Source organism: Neurospora tetrasperma (genome assembly GCF_000213175.1).
Source record: "Neurospora tetrasperma FGSC 2508 unplaced genomic scaffold NEUTE1scaffold_1, whole genome shotgun sequence".
Lineage (NCBI taxonomy): Eukaryota > Fungi > Ascomycota > Sordariomycetes > Sordariales > Sordariaceae > Neurospora > Neurospora tetrasperma.
In genome coordinates this window covers 862,693-887,993 of record NW_009799099.1, presented here as the reverse complement: position 1 = coordinate 887,993, position 25,301 = coordinate 862,693, and the positions used below count along the sequence as shown (strand labels likewise).

Below are 25,301 nucleotides of genomic sequence, written 5' to 3'. Positions count from 1 at the left end.
AGATGATTACTACCATGCTTCTTAAGTCAAGCGACCACAAGTGAAAATGTGAAAAGTGGTATTATGAAGAACCGGAGAACTACTGCGAGTAAGAAGAGTAAGTGGTGTTTCGTATACACCATATTGTATAAGACCAGTTCTTGGATAATATAGGTAGGTAAGTCTTGCTGGCCCGGCCGGACGATAAGGTTTCTCTGTTTACCAGACCGCGAGTAGCAGTAGCAGTAGCAGTAGTAAACTTATGTCAAAAAATACTGTCCCCTCACCCCACATATCCAATATGGTAAGGGGGGACAGCATTTTTCGATTATGGCTACCTAGTAGAAGACATCTTCACAAATTAACAAGCAGTCCAAAGGCGACCAACCGACACCGTAAGTCCGCTTCATCTCTCCCGATGTCTACGGCCGGTATATAAGAAGTCGGTGCTTGGTTTTATATACTTATCCTATCCTATCCCGTTTCACACATTGATACAGAATCTGTGTGGGCACATATGTGGCTGTGACAAGGAATATCCAACACTACCTGCCTCAAATATTGGTCGCAACAGTTGGTATTACTGGGTGTGATACTGATGAAAGACACTCGTGTTTTTCTCCCCTGCCTACCTAGGTAGTCTATCCAAGTCTTTTCTCTGTTGTGGTCCGGACGTACACTTACTTGTTCAGCCTGGACTAGTTACTATTTTTGTGGCTAAAGGAGGATTTGTGCTTTAGCTTTGCTGGAGATATTCAAGATGATTTCCGCCTGATTGTTCAGGTTACTAAATGATGATCACATATATTGGTCGATATCACGGTCATGAATGATACACTTCGTATGGCCTTACACTCTAGTTTAAACTTGGCCCGTCTCGAACTGTTGTTTCATTGATAGGTATGTAAATACCTCTAAGCAGCATAACTCAAGGCCGGGAGGGAAACACTCGACCTTTCAAAAGGGAGAAAAGGGGCTCACGAAGGCACGAACTGGCCTGTTCATTTCCTGGTTCCCCTAAATTATCCATCTTTGATTGTTAGCTTCCTCTGCTTGCAACTTCTCTCAATGACATAACCTTGAGAGATGGCACCGTTGCAGCTTCGATGACTTCTGGCTCAAGAAAGCAAGCCGAAGATACACTCGAGGTATCATATCGGATCTACCATTTCTAATTAAGATACGAGGTGACAGTTTACAATTGGGAAATCCAGCATTGGTATATCATGCGAGTGTTAGTAGACACCCAAAATAGACAACAAGAACGGGGACAGTAGTGCTAACTCAAAAACCATTCGACGCTAGACTACAGTGGTTGATACCTGAGCACCCAAGATCCCTTGCGATGGTGACCATACAATGGTTTGCGTATAGTAACCTAGAACCGAGAAGCCATTCAAGTAATCGACTTGGTACCATTGACAACACCAGGTAGGGATCGTCCGCCATGGCGCTCTTGTCCTCGTCCTTGTTCTTGTAAGCGATACTCGCCAGAGTGAACCAAGAATTAATGGGGAATATACCATCGAACTGTTTGCAAAACCAGTGCATCTAGAAAACCAACAGAGAAAGACCATGTGAAAGTGCAACAGCCAACAAGTTGTGCCCATATAGAATCCGAACAAAGACATTGACAAAACCCAAGATCCCCATACCCATATCCTTCCACCTTCTCAACCGTCCAATGTCTCCTCAGCCATGCAAGGTCTCCTCAACCTTCCAGGATTGGTTAAGCTGTCCATAGATGCCTCGAAAAACGAAACCGTAAGCCAAAACTCAGACAAAGGTGGGTGCAGTATAAACCAATGCGCCGAACATCATGGCACCTGTAGCTACACCTCCGAGAGCAACATAGCCGACCCGCTCGGCAATATTGCGCAACCGTTGCCTCTTGGTTGGTCTATCGCCGTCGTCATCGTCAAGGCGAACAGTCGATGTAACGACCGAGACAGGCAAATCGAGCGACTCAACTGTCATTGCAATTTCTGTCGCTGCCTCAGTAGAAGGTTCGATCAAATCGCCGACCTCCACGTCCTTGTCAACCTCCATGACTTCCTGTACTTCCTCTCTCTCGTTTTCGCCACTTGCTTCGGACTTCTGTACTTCGCTAGCTTGCCATGCAAGGTCTTCCTCGGTGTTAGACGAAATGGCTTCTGCCTTTCTCTTTCCTTTGCCAACTGGGGCATTCTCATCCATAATATCGGAGATAGCAAGGCGTGAATACTCCCTAGTGACGGGCGAAGACTGCATTATGGTCATCCTGTTTTCCTTCCGAGCCTCAAAGAACTTTGCTTTGTCAGATGGATACCAGGGAGCTTCTTCCATTTCTACCAAAGGTCCATTTAGTGGTTTATTGATTGGAGAAGTGTCATCGATATCTCCCGCCGACTTGTTTGACCTGGGAGTAGCCAGCTGAACGTCGCGAGGATGAGTGAAGGATAGAAACAATGGAGAATCGACAGGATACGATGCTGGCCGAATATCCGCAGGAGTGGCGTAATTGACTTGAGGGATAGCGCGATCAATGACATCGTCCTTGATATCTGGAGTGACAAGGCGAGCCGTGCTATGGCCCTTGTAAATGATAGGTGATGGACCAGTCACAACGTTGCTGAAGTCTGGCATGGCCCAGTTGCTAGAAGGCTCCCTGCCATAAACTCCTTCTGCCTCTGACTCTGCATCTGAGTCCTGGCCAGCGGAAAAATCCGAATCGGACTCAGAGTATGGGTAATCGTATTCAAAGCCTCTTTCAGAGGAATCGCCATCTGACATGGTTAACAACTAAACCCATTTGCGGATTTCAATCAACACTTACCACCATTCAAATCTCCTCCACTCACTTCCGAATTAGCGGATTCGGGCTCATACTCTGGCTCATAATCAGAGCTCATCTCAGAGTCCCAATCATCATCATCATCATCAAGTGCAGCGTAATACTGCGATAGAACGGGGTGTTGGGATAGAGAGACATGTAGAGATGCGTTGGGAGCTTCAGATGCAGTGGGTTGAAGGGCACCGACGTTCTGAGGCCAAATATCCTCTCCACTTGATCCATAATTGCTACAGCTGCTGTCGTTGCTGCCGATAGGACTCTTCGGAGATGGTATGGAGGCAATGTCTGACTTTGAGTGCGAGTCGTGATTCTGATGGGAGTCGTTGATCTTATCACTCTGGCCCCAGTTGTTCTCGTAGTTATCATCTTGGTCCACATTGATAACCTGTTTCCGAGGGTCTGTGATGACATTCCCAGACCCAACAGGGTGAGTGAGGTCAATTACTTCACCCTTCCAACTTCGCCCCGACAGCCCACGTGCCGCTAATTGGGTACCCGGCGGCTCCATGTTCGAGTCCTCGTCCTGGTACTCCATGTCGGAGTCTGATACGTCGGGGACTTTGAATGTACTTGAAGCCCTCGGACTATTCCCTGTTAGCATCGTCTAATGTAAGAATAAGGGCAACGAAGCATTTGCTCGATGACTGCGCGAGAAGCCATGTCTGAGGTTATGTTGCTGTCTGCTGGGTTTGTGAAACTTACCGAGTAGTGCCTTGCTCTAGCTGCGCTTTAGGGACCTCGACATACTCTAGACCTACTTTAACGATTGTAGGGGGAAACGTCTTTTTTCTCATGACATCCACACCGAAGCGAATGTTGTCGCCGTCCTTAATCTCGACCTGCTCGTCCTTTTCAAGTCGCTGGTCGCTTTCATTTATGTACGTTCCGTGGAGCGACCCAAGGTCCCGCAGTTTCAGCCGCTGCAAGATAGCCATTACCTGTTAGCAAAGGAATTGGTAGATGCGCCCGCTGGGGAGGGAGGAGTAAGCCAACCTTCTGGGTAAAATCAGCGATGATCTCAGCGTGCTGTCGAGACATCACCGGGCTGTCATACCAGCCGTTCTGTGGACTTGGTACAAATCCTTTGGCAGCTAGTTTGGAAGAGCGGCCGATTTTCAATGTCGGATTCTGCTTGTCCAAGATGATGTACCGTCGCGAAAACGGATGGTCAGTATAAGGATGCTGAGTTAAGGAGATTGAGATAGCTGGTAATAAGTTAGCACCAAACCATCTGGGGACTCGGAGAAGAGGGGAAGGAGGGGTTTCTAGCCCTGATGAGTAGGTTTTGAATGGACGTACCAGGTAAGTTGCCAGTCGAGGCCGGCTCAGAGTTCGTGGACATTGTGGATGTGCGAAAGATGCAGTCGTTACACCGTTTCCTTGGAGGGGTCAAACAAGTAGTGATCCTGCTTCTTGTCAGGCTGAACACCGGACTGCCCTGGTAGCTGCACAATTCCTGTTCGAGGCGGGTCAATCAACCGCAGAAGAGGTGATACCCGAGGTTCCGGACTGCTGGTGTGTTGAGAAAGCGTTCCAAGGCAGCAGAGCGCAGTACCAGATACGATGTCAGAAGCAGCACAGACCGAGCCGAGGATGTGAGAGAGTTGGAAGTGCGTGCAGTGAGTGAGCAGTGATGGTGGGGTGAAACGTGCTCTCTGGGTCGATGTGAACTCGAGGTCTGGTGCAGGTGAAGGAATGATGTCCAAACAAGACGCAGCAACGCAGAGGTAGAGGTAGGTAGCTGCAGACTGCAGCTGGAGCGCGGGGTCAATGGTTGTTTCTCGCAGCGAGTGCAGCAGGATGGTCTTCAGTGTTCAAGAAGAGGTTAAGTTGTAGCTGGATGTTTGAAAAGGAATAGGAGGAACACTCAAATCGAAATGGATAAGTTGGGTTGGTTCGTTGTGTTCAGTTGAATAAAGGAGGTTGCGACTGGCAAGAGAGACGGATTCGGTAGTCGCACTTTCAAGGGTGCTTGCCAGGCGACCGCCAACTTGCACCTCAAATGGGAAAGAGCACTCCTCCTTAGATAGCGAAAGTGCGGGGCCAGGGGGCTGCCTGATACACCGACCCGGACTTAGGACCTATCGATCTGGCCATGTCCGCCTACTAAGCACTTACCTACCTCTACTTACCTCTAGGGGTCACAGTAGGTGTTGGGCAGCTTCTCCTCGGCTGTCTCTTACTTCGTTACCATTGGTGATACCAACGTGAATGAAATGATTTGTCTTGATTATCGTGCTTCGTGGCAGCAGATCACAGCGCTCTTCCTTCGTCCACCATGCCGTTTACCTTGGTGGAAGCCCTCGAGCCATGGAAGTTGTACTGGAGCCGCGCAACTAGACCGCATTTGCGAGGCACCAGGCTACCAGCAGGCGGGCAGACATCGAGTGGGAATGGACGGACATATGCGGTTACACAAGCTTGACTTCTTTCCGTCGGATCTACCTATTTGTGCTCCGACCTGCCCCCCTCCCCTCCCTTTGGTCCCTTCGTTCGTTTGCCAATGAGCCGGGCGACAACTGAGTCAGACTGGACCCCTCGCAACAATCTAGCACCCGCTGGTATTGATTCCTGACGATCCAATACCCTTGTGGTATTCATCATCTGGGCGGCTTGCAATCGACTGACTCCAATGTTGATCATGTTTGAAAAGCCGACGAGTTGTCGTTAGCTGAGACTCATGATGCCCCACTCCTGTTCGCATGTGAACGACGACCTAATGGGACTGGACGGGAGAGCTACGGAGTGCGGATAATGCGGAGCTGCTGCTGGCTTTGCTGGAAACGAAAGGGCCGGGGAGAGCAAGAAGAGCAGGGAGAGCAGGGCGGACAAGGGGCGGGCAGCTCATGAGTGACGGCACGTTGGTGGGGAAGAGGGGCGTCGGTATCTTATCGCTTGCAAGGACCCAGGCAGAAGGGGATTTCACCGATCCAAGACAGCACCTTTTGCCGTTTCACAAACCACATCGAGTGCTGCTCTTTCTTAACCTACGGGAAGCATACGTCTGATTTCCCTGCTTTTTTGGGATTGACCAAGACGTGTACATAGGTATGTTGAAGGTTGATGATGAACGTTCGTGTTGGGCTCGGATGATTTTACACTAAATGCTTCCCCAGGCCGTAAAGGTGCTCAGTGACAGCTGGAAGATCCAGTCCTAACCTCTTTTGGTTAGTGCGTCCATGGTTCATATGCAAGCACTTAAACCACACCCACGAGATGGATGGCAAGGACAACCAAAGCAAGCATTCGACGGGCATGGAGGGACTGGCACAAGATTCACACCTTTCCAAAATAATGGTGTTCCCTCGAGTTGCCAATTCAAACCAAACACACCAATGAGGGACAATAGAAACATTTGTAAGTCCATATGTCACTGATATTGATAGCGCTAACGAGGGACCTTACCTTGGCTCTCGATTCTACACCTATCGTACAAAAAATAAGCCCTTAGTTTGCACCAGTACCGTTGCCAATGCTTGCGCGGAGCTCCAGCGATACTTAAAAGAGGCTTATATCAGCACATGTTTGATTGAGTCACAAGTCACAATGCCATGTAGGTTCCCAAACCAGGGAACAATAATTCAAAGCAGGAAGAAGATGTTTGCCCCGAGGGACATGACATGGCAGAACAGAACAGAATAGAACTGAATTGAACTGAACTGCAAGGACATCAGAAATCGTCACGGCTTAACAGATCCGATGGGCCGAGCATTAAATCGTAGCTAAGGTCTTGGCTCCGGGTACCGTTCGCCACTGACCACCGTGCCCTTGGTCTTCTGGGCCCGCCTCAGTGCGTCATGCGTCATTCGTTCCCGGGCCCTGCAGTGGACGGGGTCCCGAAAACTGCAGTTCCAGTTGTTGATCCGCACAAATGGAATTGAAATTGTCCCTTTCTTTTCCTCTACAAGAACAAATATTTTCCCGTCACGAGCAAGGGAAAATAATCATCTGCCGTCTCATCCAACCAACTTTGCCTCCGAATTTCAAATTCCGACGACGGCACAGTCCTACCTTCGACTTTATAAAAAAGCACCCCCTCCCGTATCTCATGGATTGTATGCTGAAAACGACCTACTCATTCGAAAAGTCAGCAACTGCCATTAACAACTACAACAACCATTCACCTCCCATACACCGACCTGAAAAGTAATAGTCTTGCACGGCAAGCGATCGAAATTACAAACCCCGACGACCACCTAAACCAAGAATCCCATATTTCTTGCCGAACAGACGCTTCATCTAGCACACACCCAACACCATGCACGATCTACGCAAAAAAGCCCTTTTGGAAAGTGGCAAGACCGTTTCTCGAAAGGCTAGAGCGCGGCCCGAAGCCCCACGCTCTGGCGGCACTCTCTCTCCCGGCAATGGCTCTCCCGCAAGCTCGCGGCCCGGCTCGCGGCCCGGCTCACGGGCACCCTCAACAGCGGGATCCCGAGCTGGAAGTCGTGTCCCCTCCGAGGATGGAGCTAGTGAATACGACTTCGATGACGCCATGACTATCAGCAGCGCCAACTCGGTAACCGGGGAGGATGTTTACGAGGACGATACAAGCAATACGTGGCCGGAGAGGTTGCAAGACCGTATTGCCGAACTTCAAGATCGCAAGAGAAGCAGCGTTCAGGGCCGCGAGGCTACGCTGAAGGCATATACACACATTTTGAAGCACCACTTTGCACAAAAGCACATTGAGAAGAACATTTCCGACATCCACGCGGCCCTCCTCCGCAGCATCAGAAGCGGAAGCAGCGATCAGGAACGCCTGCTCGCTCTCCAAGCACTTGCAGTCACCATCCTTAACTGCCCCTCGGACGCGATATTCGATCACGTCTGGTCCGCACTCAAGGTAGCCTGTGAGGACAGCGAGGAAGACAAGATCAAGGTCGAGGCTATCAACGCCATCAGTATCGCCGTGTCACTTGGGGGCGGTTCATCCAGCGCCGCCGAAGAAGTTCTTGACTTCCTACTCGAAATCATAGAAAGCGACGGCCAGAGTGTGGGTGCTCCCGACAACGGCAACGTCGTAGCAGCAGCTCTCCAAGCCTGGGGGTTTGTGGCCAGCTACATGGACGACTTGAGCGTGCAGCGCGACCAAGCCATGGAGGCCTTCATGGAGCAACTGGACAGCACAGACAGTGACGTGCAAATCGGTGCCGGCGTCAACATTGCCCTGCTGTTTGAAGCTGCCCGCGACGACGAAGAAGAGACGGGCGAGAGCTCAGACTTGCAGTACAACCAGCACAGAATCATGACCCGCATGGCGGAGATTGTCCGTGACTCTTCCAAGGCGGTCTCAAAGTTGAACCGTAAACAGCTAAAGACCAACTTCCAAAGTATCATCACCTCTTTGGAACGTGGCCTGGGTCCGGGATATTCGACTGCTGGTCGCAGTTCGGCGAATCCCCACACGGGAGGCTCCAGGATGGAGTCAGGTGCCGGAGGCGAGGATGGCTTTGTCGAATTTGGATATCGTGAGAAGCTACGCATTCACAACCAGATTCTGATTATTGATACGTGGTCAACACACGCTAGGATGGAGACCTTAAAGACGATCCTTGGTGGCGGTTTGGCGACGCAATATATTGAGAACCCTGCGGTTAGGGAGGTTCTGGAGGGTGCGGATGTGGAGTTTATAGTCAGGACTAACAGGAGAAGGTAGAGGTAGCTTACAGCTGAAGGATACCAGGATGAGTGAGGAAAGTGGGATGAATGTGTTGGTATAACGATAGACGACAGCGTTAGGTGGCATTGTTATTGGATTCCTTTTTGCACGCATTCTTAGTTTCCAACAGGAGGTTTTTTTTTTTTTTTTTTTTTTTTTTTTTTTTTTTTTTTTTTTTTTTTTTTGCATCTAGATTAAGGTCTTTCCGCAAGGCTTTCTCAGTTGGTTTTTCTTTTCCTCACAATTCAGTTATGCTTGTTGCTCGTGCCATAGAGTTTGAGCCACAGTTAAGGGAACACGCTACATACTAGCGCAATTCATTCTTTCCACAACCGCTTTTTGCATCTATTCAGATGTCAACATAACAGTTTGGAGGATGCCTGTTCTTCGATATTTAGCCTTAGGTTTACAATTTACACAATTCTTTTCAAACCTGATACAATCGAACGTCAGAGGTCTCTTAGGCTTCAAATGTACACGACCTTTTTTTTCTTGAACATATCACAGAAGCTGTAGCATGTCAATCAGCACATACATATAATGGATTACAGCAGCGCAGCAATACTTTTGCCCATTCAACTTTTTCATTTTGCCGTGAATGGGAGTAAAATGGGAAGAAACTCGAGAAATACAAGTCTTACATCAGAAATTCAAGGTTGTTATTATTATACTAAATAGTATGTATGGCATGGAACGTCGGGCATATAGTGAAACTCCTGTCTAAGTAGGAGGATGATAATTCCGGTGATATGCGTTTTTCTCCGTCCCTTCTTAGCTTTTTTACCAGCCGACCTACTAGAATATGAGACATTCAACACGGGGCAGCCACGAACCTTGGAAATAAATATACGTTGTTTCAGCATTTGACTTTAGGTTGATGAGGAGTAATCATCATCTTCAACCGGAGCATTCGGTATCCCAGACTCCCGGTTGTCGTGTGTCTCGCAAGCCCCTCATTCAGTGAATATCGATTGAGGCATGCGAGGGGGTTTTGAGGAGATGTGGTCATTGCAGTGGTGATCCTCGCTGTAAGCCCTGGCACCACTATACGAAACGTAGTATTAAGTAGAAGATGCAGTTCGCAAACGAAACACGACACACGACACACGACACACGACACATGACTGCTAGTGGATAGTTAGTTCTACATACAAGTATCTGCAACTTTTGGTCGGGTCAGGCGGGTAGGCTTGACTCTGAAGGGAGAGTTTCGCTGTTTCATCAAGACCATGGTTTATGTGTATGGTGTTTCATAGAGGTAACTAACGACGTCATTAGCGCCAAGCATAGGGTACCTGACTGAACAAGGTCCAACGAACGACGTGAGGGGCAGCGATCCCAAAAAAAAAAAAAAAAAAAAAAAAAAAAAAAAACGTGGGGAGGGACCATTACAGTTCAAGACAGGAACCACTGGCACCCAAGCCAACTTAAACAAGGGCACCAAGATATATGCAAAGAATCAGGGCAGTTGGGACAATCTATCGGTGATCTTTGTCTGATCTTGAGGTCTGGCTTTCCGGTGTTGTGGTGAGTGATAGTGAGTGTGATAGTGACGGTACCTGGCCGCAGTTACCTACCTACCCTACCTCCGGCTGGACTAGGTATTTGCTTGCTCAAGTTATCAGCCGCGGCAGCAGCAACAAGCAGGACGGGAGGTAACCAACATCGTCACCAGCAAGCATCACATCAATAATAGGTAACAGCCTGCACTAAACTCGTAGAATCTGGAGGCCTGCGCAAGTGTTGTTGACCACATGGATTGTGGGGCTACCGTTTCGATTCCTTTTCTTGGGCCCGAGTACTTACCGGTAGGACAAGGCAAGCCGAGGTTGAGACGGTGAAGAGACGGAGGTGAAGACGGGAAACGGGACAAGCTCCGAAGCGGAATGGCTGCCGAAGAGCTGATCAACACCTCCCCCTTGTTCCCTGACCTTGGCTCACTGAATGCAAAGAGCTCTGCCCTGGGCTGGTAGCAGGCTGGGATGCGGCTTCGGTGGTCCCCAGCCGTCGGGGGTCCACTTTTTTTTTTACTTTTTACTTTTTACTTTTTGGGAACCCGGTCATTCCCCCAAGTTCAGTTAGTTTCTGGCTTGTGGTTGGGAGTTCAGTTGTTCTTGTCCTGTTTTGATATGGTGTATTAATCATCAACCGGGCCGATGGGCAGGGAGGGAGGCGGGAAGGAGGGAGGTGGTTGAAGATGTCGTGAAGAAGGGATTGAAGAATTGACCGAGGGATAGGTAACTACAGAGCAGAGCAGAAAAAGAAAAAGAAAAAGAAACAGAGACAGAAACAGGAACAGAGACAGGAAGGGAGAAAATTGTACCACAATGACCGGTTTTAAGCCTGAGCTTCCCAGCGAATCGATTTCCATTCATCCATTCACTATGTCACTGCCCTGCCCAATTCTCTTGTGAAATAGAAGGCGAAGGCGGACGGAGCTGAGCTGCATAACGCTGCAGCAAGGCACCTCATAGCACCCCTGCCTCCCACGCGCAATTGGCCGATAGCCGTCGAGCATGGCCAGCACACCAAGCAAGGCCGGCCGTCGTCGGGCAAACCTAGGCGAACCAAGCCGCCATGGAGGGATTCGGCGCCGGGCAGTTGGGGGAGATCAGGAAGGGAATGGAAAGAAAAGAACAGGAAAAAGAAGACCGTTCAGGACACTGGAAGACGTGACGGGATGGATGAAACGGAACCAAGGCCGTGGGCTGGTGACAGTGACCTGACTTAGTTGTATTCATTCGGGAATTATATCCATCCATGTGGGTGAGTCCAGTTCCCGTATGTATTCCCAATATTACTTACTGTACGCGGGCGCCGACTTCTTTGGACTCCTCTCCCTGACTCCCACCGCTCATTCGTCCCTCTCACCAGTCCACCACCGAATGGCCCCTCGCTGCTTAGGTTTCCTCTCTTGAGCACCAATCCAGAGGCGTCAAAGAGTCCCTTTTTATGATTTTTATTTCTTTTTTCCCCCCCTCTCACGCACACGCCAGTCGCCGGTCGCCAGTCGCAAATCCACAGCAGCAAGTCGGGAGGTCGGGTTGCAAACAGATTCCCAGGTTCCAGTGACGGACGGTGCCTTGCCTTTCCCGCTCTCTAGGACCATCTTTTTTTTTGTGTGCTTCCCCTGCTGCTGCTGCTGCCCTACCCGATATACTTGTACGTTGGCGGGTAGCTTCGAATATATCGATCGCATCCACCTCCACCCGAACGAGCGGAGACTGTTGAATGATCACTTGCGACACACGCTTCCATTGCATGCGACGAACTACTAGACCGACCACTTTTGAGGCCTGCAGCACGCAAAACATAGCATACTTAGATCTCCGACACGACGAGACGGGCATTTTGCTTCCCATCCGCTTGGAACCCTAAAGTCAGCCCACCCTGGCCGAGCTACCTTATACCTCTAGCTACAAGCGCATAGCACAAGTTGAGGACGATAACGTACCTTGGCGACCTCCATCTGGTACGTGCCGTTGATATACCTCTGTTCTCTTGTTGATATCCTCTCCTTCCTCGTCTTCCCATGTCTACAGCCACAAAACCAAACAAACACCCCTATGCCTCCGTCGTGTCAGCATCGGGCTGAATTGTCCTCTCAAAAGGGCTGTCCCATTGCTGCCTCACCACAGCATCTACCTACCTACCTCTACCAAGGATGGAAACATGGGGGTCGGTCCTCTGGTCCCTTCCAGGTCAAGGAAGTACAGGGCAGGACTGGGTATTGCGCCGCCTCTCGATTTTCACGGGACGGAGCACCGCCGCCTACCTTGTCGCTTCCTAGTAGCGTAGCCTGCCTCCCCGCCTGCCCTGCCCTGTCATCCCGTCCTATTGTGGGTTCAGGTTCCATGTTCCCCTTGCCTAGCCCGTATGTGCCATCACCTCAATCACACTGCCTGCAACTGCACTGCACTGCACTGGGACTGCGACGCGCCTAGTCTAGGTTTTTCCACTTCCACTTCCCTCTCTCCTCTCCATCGATCCCATCCAGCTTTCCTTCTCCTCCTCCACAGGCCTGTTCGCGCATCTTGCATCTTGCCGCTTCTCAGTTGGCGTCCCCCAAGTCAAACCAATCTGTGGGGTTTGCCATTCTGAAGCTTCTACGAGACGAATCAGCAGCTTACCCTAATTTCGTTGGTCCAGCTCTCAGGTTTTCTCTGACCACCAGATTTTCCCGCAACCAGATGTCGCCCTGAACGGAACGAATAGAGAGACCGCGCAGCTTCGATTCGTCGACAGAACCATCATAATACCCCTCGCGCCCTATCTTGTTTTCCTCCTCATTTTAATACTACCCATATTCTCTTTCTTTTATCTCGCCCTTTTGCAACCCGCTCCCACCCTCCACCGAATTGCCGGGAAGAGCCTTGCTTTTCTAAGAACAGGAACAGGATTTGGCAACCGAACTGGCGGGGGAACAGCTGCGCTATACTCAAGCTGCGGCAAGGCCCACTAGGCTCGCTTAGACGACCGTCTGATCTTCGATAGCTTGGCCAACCCAACCATCTCGTCCTTCCAACCGCGACGCCCAACACTGACAACATGGGTGTCGAAACCAAAAAGAAGTCGTCCGAGCGACCACTACCCGTGCCCAGCGCAACCGAATCGTCGATAATGAGCCCAACCCAGAGCGAGCTGGGAACCGAGGACAAGTCATCCTACTCGCTGCCTGAGGACGGCACCCCGGTCACCATCAAGACACACAATCGAGGCAAATCGCAAACCTCGCTTTTGATCGAGTATTTCGAAGGAGGAAAAGGAGCCCCATCTGGAGACGGGCGCAAACCCAGCGTACGTGTTCGCCTCACGCCAAGCCACAAGTCCAATCGCAAAAGCAGCGGTTCCAGTCGAGGTCGCATTGAAATAACAGAAGCAAAGTCAACGAGGAGATCGAGCCAGAGCCGCCGCGCCGATCGCCATTCCCAAAGCGCCCTTGCCCGTAGCGAAAATGAGTTGATGTCCGTCTTGAGCGGGGCCGACGAAGACAACAATTCGTACGCCTCTGCCACTGAGGAGAGTAGCGTCAGTCGCAATATCGAGATCGAAATCGGCGAACGAAGCGAACGTAGCGCCAACCGACGCGCCCGCCGCCCTGCCAGCCCTTTGATCCCATCTGCTGATAGCAAAAATAGCTACAATGCCGGCAACACGAGCGACATCTCGGCAATCCCGAGCGACAGTTTCCTTGACGAGCCTTACGTATCCCGCAAGAACTCGGATGTCAAGAGCCCTGGCTCCAGGAGCATGAGCCCCTCGCGCGGCGGGGATGCCCTTGCTGGCGCTGCTACTGGTATCACAGCTGCTGCAGTTACTGACAAGCTCCGTACCAAGAGCCGAGATGAGAGCAGGAATCGAGAGTACGAGCGCGGAGAGCGCGAAAAGGTATCGGTGACCAAGACGCGCGGCGATAAAGAGAAGAGCGGCAGTAATAACCGCCTCCACAAGTCGACTAAGAGCAGGACCAGTAGTCTCAGCAAAGAGGAAAGGAGTTCGAAGCGCTCAGAGTCCCCACGTAGGAGATCCAAGCAATCCGATTCCATGGTATCGGGAGCGGATTCAAGCATGCTTTCGACTGCAGCTCCCAGCCAACGCTCCGTGGGTGCCGAGTCAATGCGCTCAGGTCAGTCAAAGGCCTCCTCCATCAACAATCCCAAGCTTCTGGAGACAGTAGAGGATGCCATTCGTCGCCTTATTCTTCCAGAACTCAATGCCTTGAAGAGAGAGCAGAGCTTGCGTCAGGATCGTAAGGCAGCCTCGACGACGTCAAGTGCGACCACGGCTTCTAGGGATGAGGGCAGCGATAGGCGCCGGACGTCTAGAGCTGACAGAAATTCGGGCACCACTCCCACACCCAAGGAGCCCATCAAGATTGAGAAGCGAGACAGAGAAGCCCGCAATGCCTTTGATGAGAGTCCGGCACAAAGTGCCCTCAGCCAAGACACGAGAAGCGATGTGCGTGATATTGACCACAGCCCCACGGGAAGCGCTGACCGTCTAAAGACTGCTGCTGCCGGTGCGGCTGCTGCCCATGACGGTCTCAAATCTCCTGGAGAGAACCGCAGTAGGAGGCGAAGACGTGAGTTGCGGAATTCTGCTGGCAATGAGTATGAGGATTATGATGACGATGCTTCCTCCGACTTCCTCGCACCTGCTCCCCCTATGCCGTTATTGAGCGACCTCAACCCATCGGACGTCACCAGAGCCTCTATCTTATCTGCCGACACGGATGGTCCTCACTCGGCTAGCGAGGAGATTGCACCGAAGCAAGATCAGAATGGCCAGTACCACACCGAGGATTCCACTCCGACACCCACCCGGACCCCCATTACTCTACTGTCATTGGGTACTCAGCATGCCAATATTTCCCATGGAGACCTGAAACAGCTGCCACGTCAACGGGGTGCCGAGAACCAGGGCAACGACTACCACAGTGGCGCACCGTCTGTTGATTCCTATGATGATCTGGACGATTACGATGATCACGAGCGCGAATACGGGAATAGCCCATACGACTACTACAACACGCAAGAGGTGCCGCCTCCACTCAAGTATGTTCCTTACCAGCCTGAGAAGCGCGGTCTGAGTCCTATCCCCAGCGTCTCCGGATACACTGAAGGCAGTGAGGCGCCGAACCGTGATTCTCGCGCATTCGGCGGCTCAGTATCAAGCGGCTCGCGTACCCCTGAAAACATGTCCGTAGCCAGCTTGAGGACGGCGGGCATGGATCGGAGCAACGTGAGCGGAATGACAAACAGCGAGGTTGACGGTAATGGTCACGCTGTCCGTGCCGTTGGAGCCAATCCGAACTACGTCCACACCTCTGGTGTCGATTCCAACCATGCTTCGTTCGTTGAGGGCTCCGTGGTAGATTCGCTTAGATTTAGCGGCGTCAATCAGCAGCCATACCGCAACTCGATGGCTACCAATGGAAGCCAAGAGGCTGACAGGCCAGACACGGCTGGCAATGATAGCCAGGCCTCATACGACTACCAAGAGTATGACGTCGACGAGTATGGAAGGAAGGTCCCAAGACAGCGTCATTACACCACCGCCTCAGAGGCTGCTATTACCAGCGCTGCGGTTGGTGCCGCCGCCGCCGCCCTCAGACAGCAGGGTAAGCAAGAGAACCAGGGCACTTCGGAATGGCAAGGGGAGGGCGTTCAGCGCAACCAGTCCTTCAAGGAGCGCGCCCAGAACGGATCTGGACCCGCACTGCAGCCAAAGCACAGTGTCGACAGGATGTCGGACGTCTCTGTGCCCATCAAGTTGGGCTTCAGTGGCTTGCCGGATATCAGCAGCCCGTTGCCAGACTTCGAGCACTGGAACGAGGATGATCTGCTCACTAACCCATCGTTGCTCAATGGAGAGGAAGGTGGTGAATGGGAGGGAGATGCTACCCCCAAGCAGCGCCCCCAGTCGTCCGTTGATGACTTCAACTACCGTCCTCTTGACGGCACTCATGATGCTCTGCAAAAGGGTCTCAACCTCAGCGGCAACCAGCAGTCCGGTCAGGAGCAGGATGAGTGGTACAGGACTGACGAGGATCGGAAGCGCGATACTTTGGTCACCAACCCCTACGAGGATGCCAGCCCCATTGCCAACCTTGCCGGTCTGGGAGACAGTCTTCTTTCTCCTGGCGGTCGCGATAACTACGACAATGCCACTCGTAGCCCTGTCGGTCAGAAGGTCGATGAGGGATACATCTCCCAGGGACCTAACAAGACCCCCGATACTTCGATGGACAAGGGCAAGGGTCTCGCTTATGGCGCCCCTCTCAACCTTGGTGGTGCCAAGAATCAGAACCCCATGGACTTCTTCGGCTCCGGTTCACGACAAGTTAGTGGCATGTCGGACGGAATGGAGTCGCAGATGTATGATCCCGCCACTGGAACGGGAATTGACAAGATTGAGTCCAAGGATATCATGGCTTTGATGCAACATGTAAGTTTCAACCGTACGCTCGTGCCGAAGAAGTCTGCCTGCTAACAGTTACAGTTGATGGTCCGCGATGCTCAGCGCAGTGCTCGCGATACCGAGATTTTGGTCACCCTCGTTCGCGCCGCCACGGAGATGCGTAACAACTTTGAAGACCTCAAGCGTCTCCTTGCTGATACCGAGGATGTTATTATCACCGAAGTCAAGGAGAACACGGAGAAGACAGTCCAGCGCGCCATCAACGGTCCTCGTCCTTATCCTGGAAGCGCCCCTCGCTCTCTTCACTCCAACTCGCAGGCGGGCACTACCACTACGATGGACGAGATGAGCAACAAGAAGCAGAAGAACATCTTCCGCCGTGCTCTGATGAAGGGCTTGGGTCACAAGGGACCTAACGACCTTGGCAGGATCGAGGATATGCTGATGCAGCTCCTGACTCAAGTCGATGTGCTCAAGTCCCAGACTGTTCCTGGCGCTGGCTCTGCGCCCATGAGCCATCAGGATGAGCGTTCGTATGAGAACATGCAATCTCAGGGCCAATACGAGCAGGATCGTGGTTACGAGCCCGAGGGACATGCTGGAACTTCCACTAACAGTGCGTCTCAGTCCGGACAGCTGTCCATCCAGTCTCGGGGAACATCCGGCCAGCAAAACTTTGGCCGCAAGGTGTCCGGTCACAGGATAAGTACCGTGCCCGAGGACAACGAGGATGAGTATGACAATGAGAGCATTCGCTTTGGCGGGCCGGAAGTTTTGATGACCCCTGCGCAAGAACAGCGTTCTGGTTCGTTGCAAGCGACGCCTCGTGGGTCGCCGCCTACCGCTTCGGGCGCTCTTCAGATGTCGCCTGGTTACGAGAATACTCGGTCGCCTGCGTATGAGAACCCTCAGTCGCCCGCTTATGAGAAGACCAGGTCCCCTGATTACCAGCAGCAATACGAAAGTACCAGGTCGCCAGACTACCAGAATGCTGCTAAGCAAAACGAGGACCAGAAGAAGAAGGGAAGGTCGAGCTGGTTCAAGTCCCGGTGGTCGGAGAGCACTACAACTACCAACATTACTCAACTCTTCCGCCGCAGCGGCCAGTCACGCAAGGAGGAGGAAGACGAGCAGCAGTGGAGCCCGATCAGGCCGGCCGAGCAGCCTACGATGCCTACGTATCGCAACAACACGGTTTCGTCTCGCGCGGACTCGGTTGCCACCTCCGACTACTCGGATATGTTTCAGTTCTCCAACCCTCATCCCAAGCCCAAGCCCAACAACAACAACAACCCCTACTCGCAGGGACGTGGGCCAAGCCACGACGTTCACGAGGACCCCGAGTCCCCCGTGCTTGCGTACAACTCGATGCAGCCACCGCAGCCTAACTGGGTGACGATGACGCCCGAGGAAGCCAAGTACAAGGCTCATCGCAACTCGCTCAACCTGGTGCACCCTCAGCCCCGGCAGGGCCAGACGGAGCGCTTCAAGCAAGCGCTCGAGTCTCAGGCGCTCGGCTTCACGGGTGGCAACTCGCCCATGCTGAGCCCCAAGTCGGAAGACTGGGCCGGATCCGCCACCAGCCTCAACCGGCTGCCTCGCAACCTGAACCGCGATAGTTTCGACTCTCAGGGCAACGAGGCCAACCCGAACTGGCAGCAGATCTACGGCTCTTCATCGCCGGCTCCGGCGAGCCTCAACGCGACTTCTGGCGGACCTCCCAGGCCGCCTAAGGAGCCCATTGATGGCAGCACTGGCAGCGGCCCCAACAGCCCGAGCCAGGCACGCAGGTTGGAGAACAAGAACCTGAGTGGAGCGACGGGCCAGGTATCGAGACGGCCTAGTGGGCCCCGGCCGATGACGCCCTCGAATGATAGGGAGGGCAGGGGAAGTGGAGGGAATCTGAGCGAGGGGAGCAGAAGGACTGGAAGCTTGTTGAGGGATTAGAGCATGGGAGATGATATGGTGATAAACGGTATGATGAAATCTAGACGATGGATGTCTAGGTGGATGTGATGGATGCGAATGAGACAACCTGGATGGATGAATAGATTTGTCTGATGTTGAAAGGAAGGGAAAGCAAGCGTGCGTGCGTGCCTGCGTTAGTTTATTCTTCTGGTTGAAAATTATTTCGGCGTTGTTTGTCATTTTGATGATACCAAGTCTTTACATGGCTTGCCAGTAACGTACAAATTAGCATTTCGTCTTTTTTTCTATGTCATGGTCATGATGAATTTTGACTGGGCTGTCGGATAGATTGAGCGTTGGGTTGGGTAGCTTAACGGTGGAAAAGGGCTGCTGGGTAGCCTCGTGCGGGATACAGTCCTCTCTGATATGACTGGAAAATAATGGGACAAGAGATGATGATGACCCGCCATTGAGAACAAAATGCCCATGTTTCATTTCTGTTGCTGATGACGGATGGTTCTCACAAGTTGAAGCCAAGGAACCCATGCCCCAAACCCTAACCCGAATACATAGAGTATGGCTTGTCCGAAGTCGCCCTTGGCATTTTTTGTGGCGGCAATTTCCCCACGGGCGGCAATGCGCCGTCTCCCGAACTTGTCGATGTCATCGCCATATCTTTCATCTCTTGTTTGTATCTTTTTTCTCTGAGATTTTGGATGAAACCTTGGTCTTTCCGTCTTTACTTTGTCCGTCCGTTCGCAAAGCCGACCGCTAGACCCCGACTCTAGCAAAGGTCTAGAGCACGTCTTAGATTTCCCCTACGGCTACCCTACCTAGGTTTCTACTTACCTAACCATTAATTGCGCGCGCATTGCCGACGACATCTTCCCAGTTCATGATTTAACGATAGACCAACGACAACGACGACGGAACGACCTACCATAATTCACTTCGGTGCTCCTCTTGTCGATATAATAGTTGTTCGACCGTCTTATAATATGCCAGCCCAGACTTCTTTCCCTTCGCTCGCTGCGCTTAGGCGTCTGCAGACGCTCAACCATGTCTATGCGCCTGTCCGACGAACCGGCACAGGCAGGATAACGAACGGGTGGACGTGCGCAAGCTGTCGCAGCCAACTTTCTGCCTCTTCCGCTTCATCTTCTTCTTCTTCTTCGCTTTCGGCATCCGTCTATAACTCGACACTTGCCCGACGATCGTTTTCCTCAAGTTCGAAACGATCCAGCGACCAGAACTCGAACAATTTTTCCTCTTCTTCTTCCTCCTCCTCGAACGCCAATGGCAAAACAAACAAAAACAATGGCCGACGGACAGTACTGCTAGCGGCTGGCGGAGGCGCAGCGGCCGCGGGTTTGCTGGCGGTTGGAGACGATGTCAAATATACATACGAAGCGGTAGAGAGGACGGGGAGGGTGGCGAGCACGTTGGCGATATGCGTGAACGATTATCGGGTGACGTTGAACGCAAGGGAGAAGATTGAGGACCCGGAGGAGAAGCAGCGGTTGCTGAGGGAGTGTCATCAGCGGTGTGCGGATCGGACGTTGGAGGTGCTGGAGAAGAGTGGTGGAATTTTTATCAAGTTGGGGCAGCATTTGGTTAGTACTACCTCTCTACGGGACCTGGACAGAAATACCAGACTAGTCATCTGGGCTAGGTAACACAGGATGGCAGAGACAATGCTAACGGACGACCAAACAGAGCGCAATGAACTACCTCCTCCCCCCCGAATGGACAACAACCTTCATCCCTCTCCAAGACAAATGCCCCGTCTCCTCCTTCGAGTCGATCGAGCGCATGTTCCTCGAAGACACCGGCACCTCGCTATGGGACTACTTTTCCGAATTCTCTCGCGAGCCCATCGGCGCCGCCTCGCTGGCCCAAGTCCATCTAGCCACCATCAAAGAAACCGGCCAGCGCGTCGCCGTCAAAGTCCAACACCCGTCCCTCCAGCGCTGGGCGCCCCTGGACATGCGTCTGACGTCGACCACCTTCAAGACGCTCAAGTACTTCTTCCCCGAATATGACCTCGAATGGCTCTCGTCCGAAGTCGAGATCTCCCTGCCAAAGGAACTCGATTTCACCTGCGAAGCCGAAAACGCCCGCCGCACCTCCCGCTACTTCGCCGAATTCGCTCCCTCCTTGCCTTTAGTCATCCCCGACGTTCTCTGGGCCAAGAAGCGTCTGCTGGTCATGGCGTGCGAATCAGGCCACCGCCTCGACGATCTGGCGTACATGGACGCCCACGGCATCGACCGGGACGAAGTCTCTGCCACGCTGGCACGCATTTTCAACGAGATGATCTTTGGCGAGGGCGCGCCCCTCCATTGCGATCCGCACGGGGGCAACATTGCCATCCGCTACCATGACAACAACAACAACAACAACAACAAGTCCAAATCCAAATCCAAATCCAAATCCAACTTTGACATTATTCTGTACGACCACGGCCTCTACCGCGATATCCCCCTCCCCCTGCGTCGCTCCTACGCCAAACTCTGGCTGGCCATCATCGACGGGGACATCCCCAAGATGAAACGCTACGTGTACGAAGTCGCCGGCATCGGGGAAGACAAGTTCCCTCTTTTTGCTAGTGCCATCACCGGCCGCGACTTTATCAATGTCGTCTCCGCCACCGACAGCGGAGGCGTCCTGAAACCCAAAGAGGCATCGGAACAAAAGTCCATGTCCACGGCACTGCAGGAGGGGCTGATTGTGGATTTGGTGCAGATGTTGGGGCAAGTGCCGAGGATTATCTTGTTGATTCTCAAGACGAATGATTTGACGAGGGCGCTGGATGAGAGTCTGCATACCAAGCAAGGGCCGGTGAGGCAGTTTTTGATTTTGGCAAGGTATTGTATGCGTACGGTGTTCTACGAACAACTGGAGGAGATTAGGGGGCTGGGAAGTATTTGGCGCCCGGCGAATCTAGTGAGGCTGGTGGGCGCGTGGTGGGGGATGGCGAGGGTGGAAGTCAAATTGGAGGTGTTTGAGTTGTGGTTGAGGGTCAAGAGGGCTTTGGGGCTTGGGTCGGGGTTCGGGATGGGGATGGGGATGGGAGAGGAGGCACAACAACAGGTGGTGCCGGTGGGGAAGAAGGGGCAGAAGAGGTTGGAGAGGGAGGTTGAGGCTGCTGCTGCTGTTTCTGTTGCTGCTGCTGCGGCTGCGTAGGGCGTTGGTTGGATTTTCGGTGAATAGAAACCGGAGGACCGAAAGTGGGTACATACATGAACTCGAGTCGAGGCATTAGAGATAGAACTTTAAAAAGAAGTAGATGTAGATAGATACCTATTGTGTTTTGTTTTTTAAGTGCCTGATGGTTGCCAATGTTCACTCCGCCGTTAGTCTTGGTGGACTTGTTGCCAAGTAGTTCTAGTTTGTTTACATCCTGAAAAGGGGGCGTTGTGGTTCCACTTGTTGACCATCCCAGCAAGGCCCCATAACACTTCCTGTGATCTACCATACTTATTGCTGAGGACACTTCACATCTCGGAAACACGGGTGACCAAAGTTATCCGGCAGCCTGGCGTCGTCATCGTTATCCCGCGACGAGATGAATAGATGCCTACAGTAACGGTGAAATCCATCAAATACAGACACCTGTGTCGAAGTTCTTGGGCTGTTTTTTTTTGTATCAATCCATGTTCACAGAGTACCTGCCTAACTCAATATAGACCTAAGCAACGGACAACAAACACACTGCAAGCCCTTCCCCGCTTCGGACTTGGTGATCATCTGTGAAGTGCAAAGGTGCTGTCAGCCCTATGTACGCCGCCAAGAGTGATCGCTGTCCAGTCATTGAGATTTATACCGGGATGCTACTCTAGGCAGCCATCGTGGGATTGTTTACCTGGAATCGCTGTACCCGGTATAATGTTTATGATCCGCTTTTATTTCCGTTCATCAAGTCGGGTTTATGTTTTTAGTCATAAGTAGTCATCCTAAACTCTTCACCATATATTCTTTTCCCGCGAAGACCACATCTCATCACCGTTTCTCCCCTCTCCAACTCTTTCCTCATAGGCCTCCTTCCTCTTTTTTACCGTTCTACTTTACCTACCTACCTACCTACCTACCTTACTTCATCCTTACCCCAAGACCGTCATCACAATGATGTCCTCTGTCCTAGCCGAACTCCAAAAACTCGTCACCCCAACACCGCCCCACCAACCCCCCCTGAACACGCAAAAAAACAAAGCCCATCATCAATCCAACCCCATCAAAACCACCTACGAGTCTCTCCCCATTGACCCACCTCCCACTTTCCTCGCCACCGAACCAGGCATCACCCCCGTCCCAACTCTCACAGAAATCGACTGGGCCAAGACAGACCTACCTGAAAACAAGGGACTGTACGCCGTGGTATTAGATGGGGTGCTAACAAGAGACGAGTGTGACGAACTGCGCAAGTTGGCGGAGGGGAGTGTTCCGCTTGAGAAGTGGGTGCATGAAGAACAAGACTCTACCGCAACAGCGACAAAAAAGACACCATGGGCTCCAGCCCTGGTGAATGTCGGACTCGGCTACGAAGTACTTACGCCCTCGTACCGCAACTCGTCGCGGATCATTTGGGATCAGCAAGAGGTTGTGGATAGGCTGTGGGCGCGGTGTTGCTTGGTTCCTGGGTTGATGGAGAGGTTGGCGGTGTTGGATGCGGGGAGGGAGAGGGATGTGAAGATTATTACTGGGCGGTCGTTGCCTTCCCCTGCTGCGGATGGGGATGGGAAACAGGAGTCAAAGGAGGTGGTGGAGAGGTATGCTAATGGGAAGAAAAAGGGGAAGAGTAAGCGGACAAAGGAGAATGCAACAAAGGGGTTGAGGGATGGGAGGAGGACGGGCAAGTGGGAGTTTGTCAAAGTTAATAAGCGGATGAGGTTTTTGAGGTATGGGGAGGGGCAGTTCTTTAGAGGTGAGTTTACGCCATTTCATGCTTGGTTGCATGGGAATACCGAGAAAACTGAGGCTGACGATGTGATGGGATGGGACACATAGCCCACTGCGACTCCCCCTACCGTGAACTGGACCCTATCAACTCTGACCGTATCAACGAGACGTTATTCACCATTCACCTCTACCTCAACGACTGCAAGTCAGAAGCTCCGCCCGACAAAAAGGACGAGACGGAATTGGTCGGTGGTGCCACGGCGTCGTTGTCTGGGGACGAAAAGAGAAAGTATGATGTTGAGTGCAAGACGGGGAGGGTGCTGATCTTTCAGCATCGGAGGGTGTTTCATGCGGGCGCGGATGTGGTGAAGGGGGTGAAGTATAGTGTTAGGACGGATATTATGTATCGTGAGGTTTTGAATGAGCCGGAGGAAAAGGAGGTGGGGCAGGGAAGTGAGCAAGCTGAGAAGAAGGCAGACGACGACAAGCCGCTGAAGGAGGATGATGGTGGGAAGTAGGTTTAGTCGTCTTTCGTAACTCATTATCTGCTTTACCACAACTTTTCTAGCTCAAGCAATCAACCACAATCTCTCCCTATGAACTCACTCCACCCCCTCAGGCCTAGGCCAAATCCCTCTCAAAGCCTTGATAGTCTTACACTCGGATTTATGCGCAATCCACCTCCTAGTCTGACACTCCTATTTTATTTCACATTCATCAGCTTCCTCTCTCTCTCTTTTTCGTCTCCCCCATCATCATCATGTTTTTGAGAAGAACTCACCTTGGAACAATACCAAACCTCCACACACCCCTGACACCTCTTCAGCCCCCTTTCAGATCCATCCCCCCCTTCTTCCTTCCCCCTCGGCGTCACACACCTATCAAATTTCCCATCGCACATCTTCTCCTCTCTATCCCCAGGCAAACTCTCATCTCGTTGTCTCAGGATATCCATCATCACTCTAGTCAGGAACAGAGCAGAAGGAACAACGCCCAACAGTTCCGCTTCCCCTTCCTTCCCCTCCCTATCTCCATCACCACCCTTCCCTCTTAAACCTCCCTCCGGCTCCGTTGCAAGACGCCCCAAAGACCTCAAAACCACAAACCCCTGCCCTTCTTCCCTCCCCGCTGCTTTTTTGGTGGTTCTCCTCGCATTCTTGATGATAACCGTATTTCCCTTTTTGAGACCGAGCTGTTTGAACTTATCAGCCACGGCATCGGGGGTATACGGCCCGGAGGAAACGACAGCGGAAGGGGGATCAAAGACGAGCGCAAAGTCCTGCGAGGCGGAGTCGGTGAGGATCAAAGTGGGTTTGGTGATGGTGAGGTTGGATTTGATGGTTGCGAAGAGATAGGTGTCTTGGTTTGTCTGGTGGTCGGGGACTGTCTCTGGCGGGGAGGGGGAGGAGGAGTCGCCAGAAAGAGGGAGGGAGGAGAAGGTGGTTAGTTGGGTGGGGGAGGGGATGGGCATTGTTTGGTTTTGCCGTTTTTGGAGGTGTGGTTAGGTTAGGTTAGGTACTGTCGAAAGCTTTGCTGAGATGGGTCAGGGGTATATGATCTGATGTCGGATGTGAGTAATGGAGAGGGAGGAAGTGTTGGGATGTCTATCTTGGGGGATGTTCTGAAGAAATATTTCTGTGTAAAGCCGATTCCAATCTTCCCGTCGTTTCTTCTAGAGGTAGGTAGGTAGTCATCACCCCCGGCCGTGCGTAGTCGTAGGGGGTCAAGCCATGAAACATCTCCATGCTGAAAACGAGACCGCGGGGATGGAAGATATTGAAACAGCCCTAAATCTTAGCGGCATCCCCGCTGTAACCTCCCTGCACGCCTCCGCACGTAAGCAACGGGAACCCCTGAGCGCAGTCCGCAGATGATGCTGAATGGTGCATCCACATTGCTTCAAATATGTGCAAGACGCACGACGAGAGAGATATTGATGCAACTATGAAGAAGACCTCGAGAGCCAGTCAACATTGCCCACACAGTACGCTTCAATCCGCCAAGTTCGGAGCCGCAGGAGCATCCCATCGTGAGACGCCATCAAGAAATCCAAGCATCTTGGCGAGTGATTAAGGTTCGGGGGGGGGGGGGGGGGGGGGG

At 52.1% G+C, this 25,301-nt stretch overlaps 8 protein-coding genes across 8 annotated transcripts; 4 read left to right on the top strand and 4 right to left on the bottom strand.

The window, feature by feature from the left end:
- Positions 1–1,254: 1,254 nt before the first annotated feature.
- NEUTE1DRAFT_56542 (uncharacterized protein) lies at positions 1,255–4,247 on the bottom strand (the record flags this gene model as incomplete). Its single annotated transcript, XM_009848930.1, has 5 exons — positions 1,255–2,723; positions 2,795–3,396; positions 3,515–3,732; positions 3,806–4,017; positions 4,112–4,247. 5 exons carry the CDS (start codon positions 4,152–4,154, stop codon positions 1,756–1,758), a joined length of 2,043 nt encoding a protein of 680 aa, XP_009847232.1.
- A 1,545-nt stretch (positions 4,248–5,792) lies between these two features.
- On the bottom strand, positions 5,793–6,080 carry NEUTE1DRAFT_115679 (uncharacterized protein; the record flags this gene model as incomplete). Its single annotated transcript, XM_009849314.1, has 1 exon — positions 5,793–6,080. One exon carries the CDS (start codon positions 6,067–6,069, stop codon positions 5,908–5,910), a length of 162 nt encoding a protein of 53 aa, XP_009847616.1.
- A 990-nt stretch (positions 6,081–7,070) lies between these two features.
- NEUTE1DRAFT_127212 (uncharacterized protein) lies at positions 7,071–8,471 on the top strand (the record flags this gene model as incomplete). The annotated part of the gene is made up of 1 exon (XM_009849313.1): positions 7,071–8,471. One exon carries the CDS (start codon positions 7,071–7,073, stop codon positions 8,469–8,471), a length of 1,401 nt encoding a protein of 466 aa, XP_009847615.1.
- Positions 8,472–12,129: 3,658 nt separating this feature from the next.
- NEUTE1DRAFT_75224 (uncharacterized protein) lies at positions 12,130–12,570 on the bottom strand (the record flags this gene model as incomplete). Its single annotated transcript, XM_009849312.1, has 2 exons — positions 12,130–12,362; positions 12,434–12,570. 2 exons carry the CDS (start codon positions 12,465–12,467, stop codon positions 12,130–12,132), a joined length of 267 nt encoding a protein of 88 aa, XP_009847614.1.
- A 452-nt stretch (positions 12,571–13,022) lies between these two features.
- NEUTE1DRAFT_36209 (uncharacterized protein) lies at positions 13,023–18,341 on the top strand (the record flags this gene model as incomplete). The annotated part of the gene is made up of 2 exons (XM_009848839.1): positions 13,023–16,421; positions 16,476–18,341. The coding sequence occupies 2 exons, from the start codon at positions 13,023–13,025 to the stop codon at positions 18,339–18,341; spliced, it is 5,265 nt and encodes a 1,754-aa protein (XP_009847141.1).
- A 632-nt stretch (positions 18,342–18,973) lies between these two features.
- NEUTE1DRAFT_37375 (uncharacterized protein) lies at positions 18,974–21,488 on the top strand (the record flags this gene model as incomplete). Its single annotated transcript, XM_009848885.1, has 3 exons — positions 18,974–18,993; positions 19,546–19,915; positions 20,019–21,488. Coding segments are annotated over 3 exons (1,860 nt in total), but the record flags the coding sequence as incomplete, so codon positions are not given.
- Positions 21,489–22,430: 942 nt separating this feature from the next.
- On the top strand, positions 22,431–23,799 carry NEUTE1DRAFT_75215 (uncharacterized protein; the record flags this gene model as incomplete). Its single annotated transcript, XM_009849311.1, has 3 exons — positions 22,431–23,050; positions 23,150–23,226; positions 23,310–23,799. The coding sequence occupies 3 exons, from the start codon at positions 22,431–22,433 to the stop codon at positions 23,717–23,719; spliced, it is 1,107 nt and encodes a 368-aa protein (XP_009847613.1).
- Position 23,800: 1 nt separating this feature from the next.
- NEUTE1DRAFT_143752 (uncharacterized protein) lies at positions 23,801–24,796 on the bottom strand (the record flags this gene model as incomplete). The annotated part of the gene is made up of 2 exons (XM_009849310.1): positions 23,801–23,899; positions 23,983–24,796. 2 exons carry the CDS (start codon positions 24,670–24,672, stop codon positions 23,804–23,806), a joined length of 786 nt encoding a protein of 261 aa, XP_009847612.1.
- Positions 24,797–25,301: the final 505 nt, after the last annotated feature.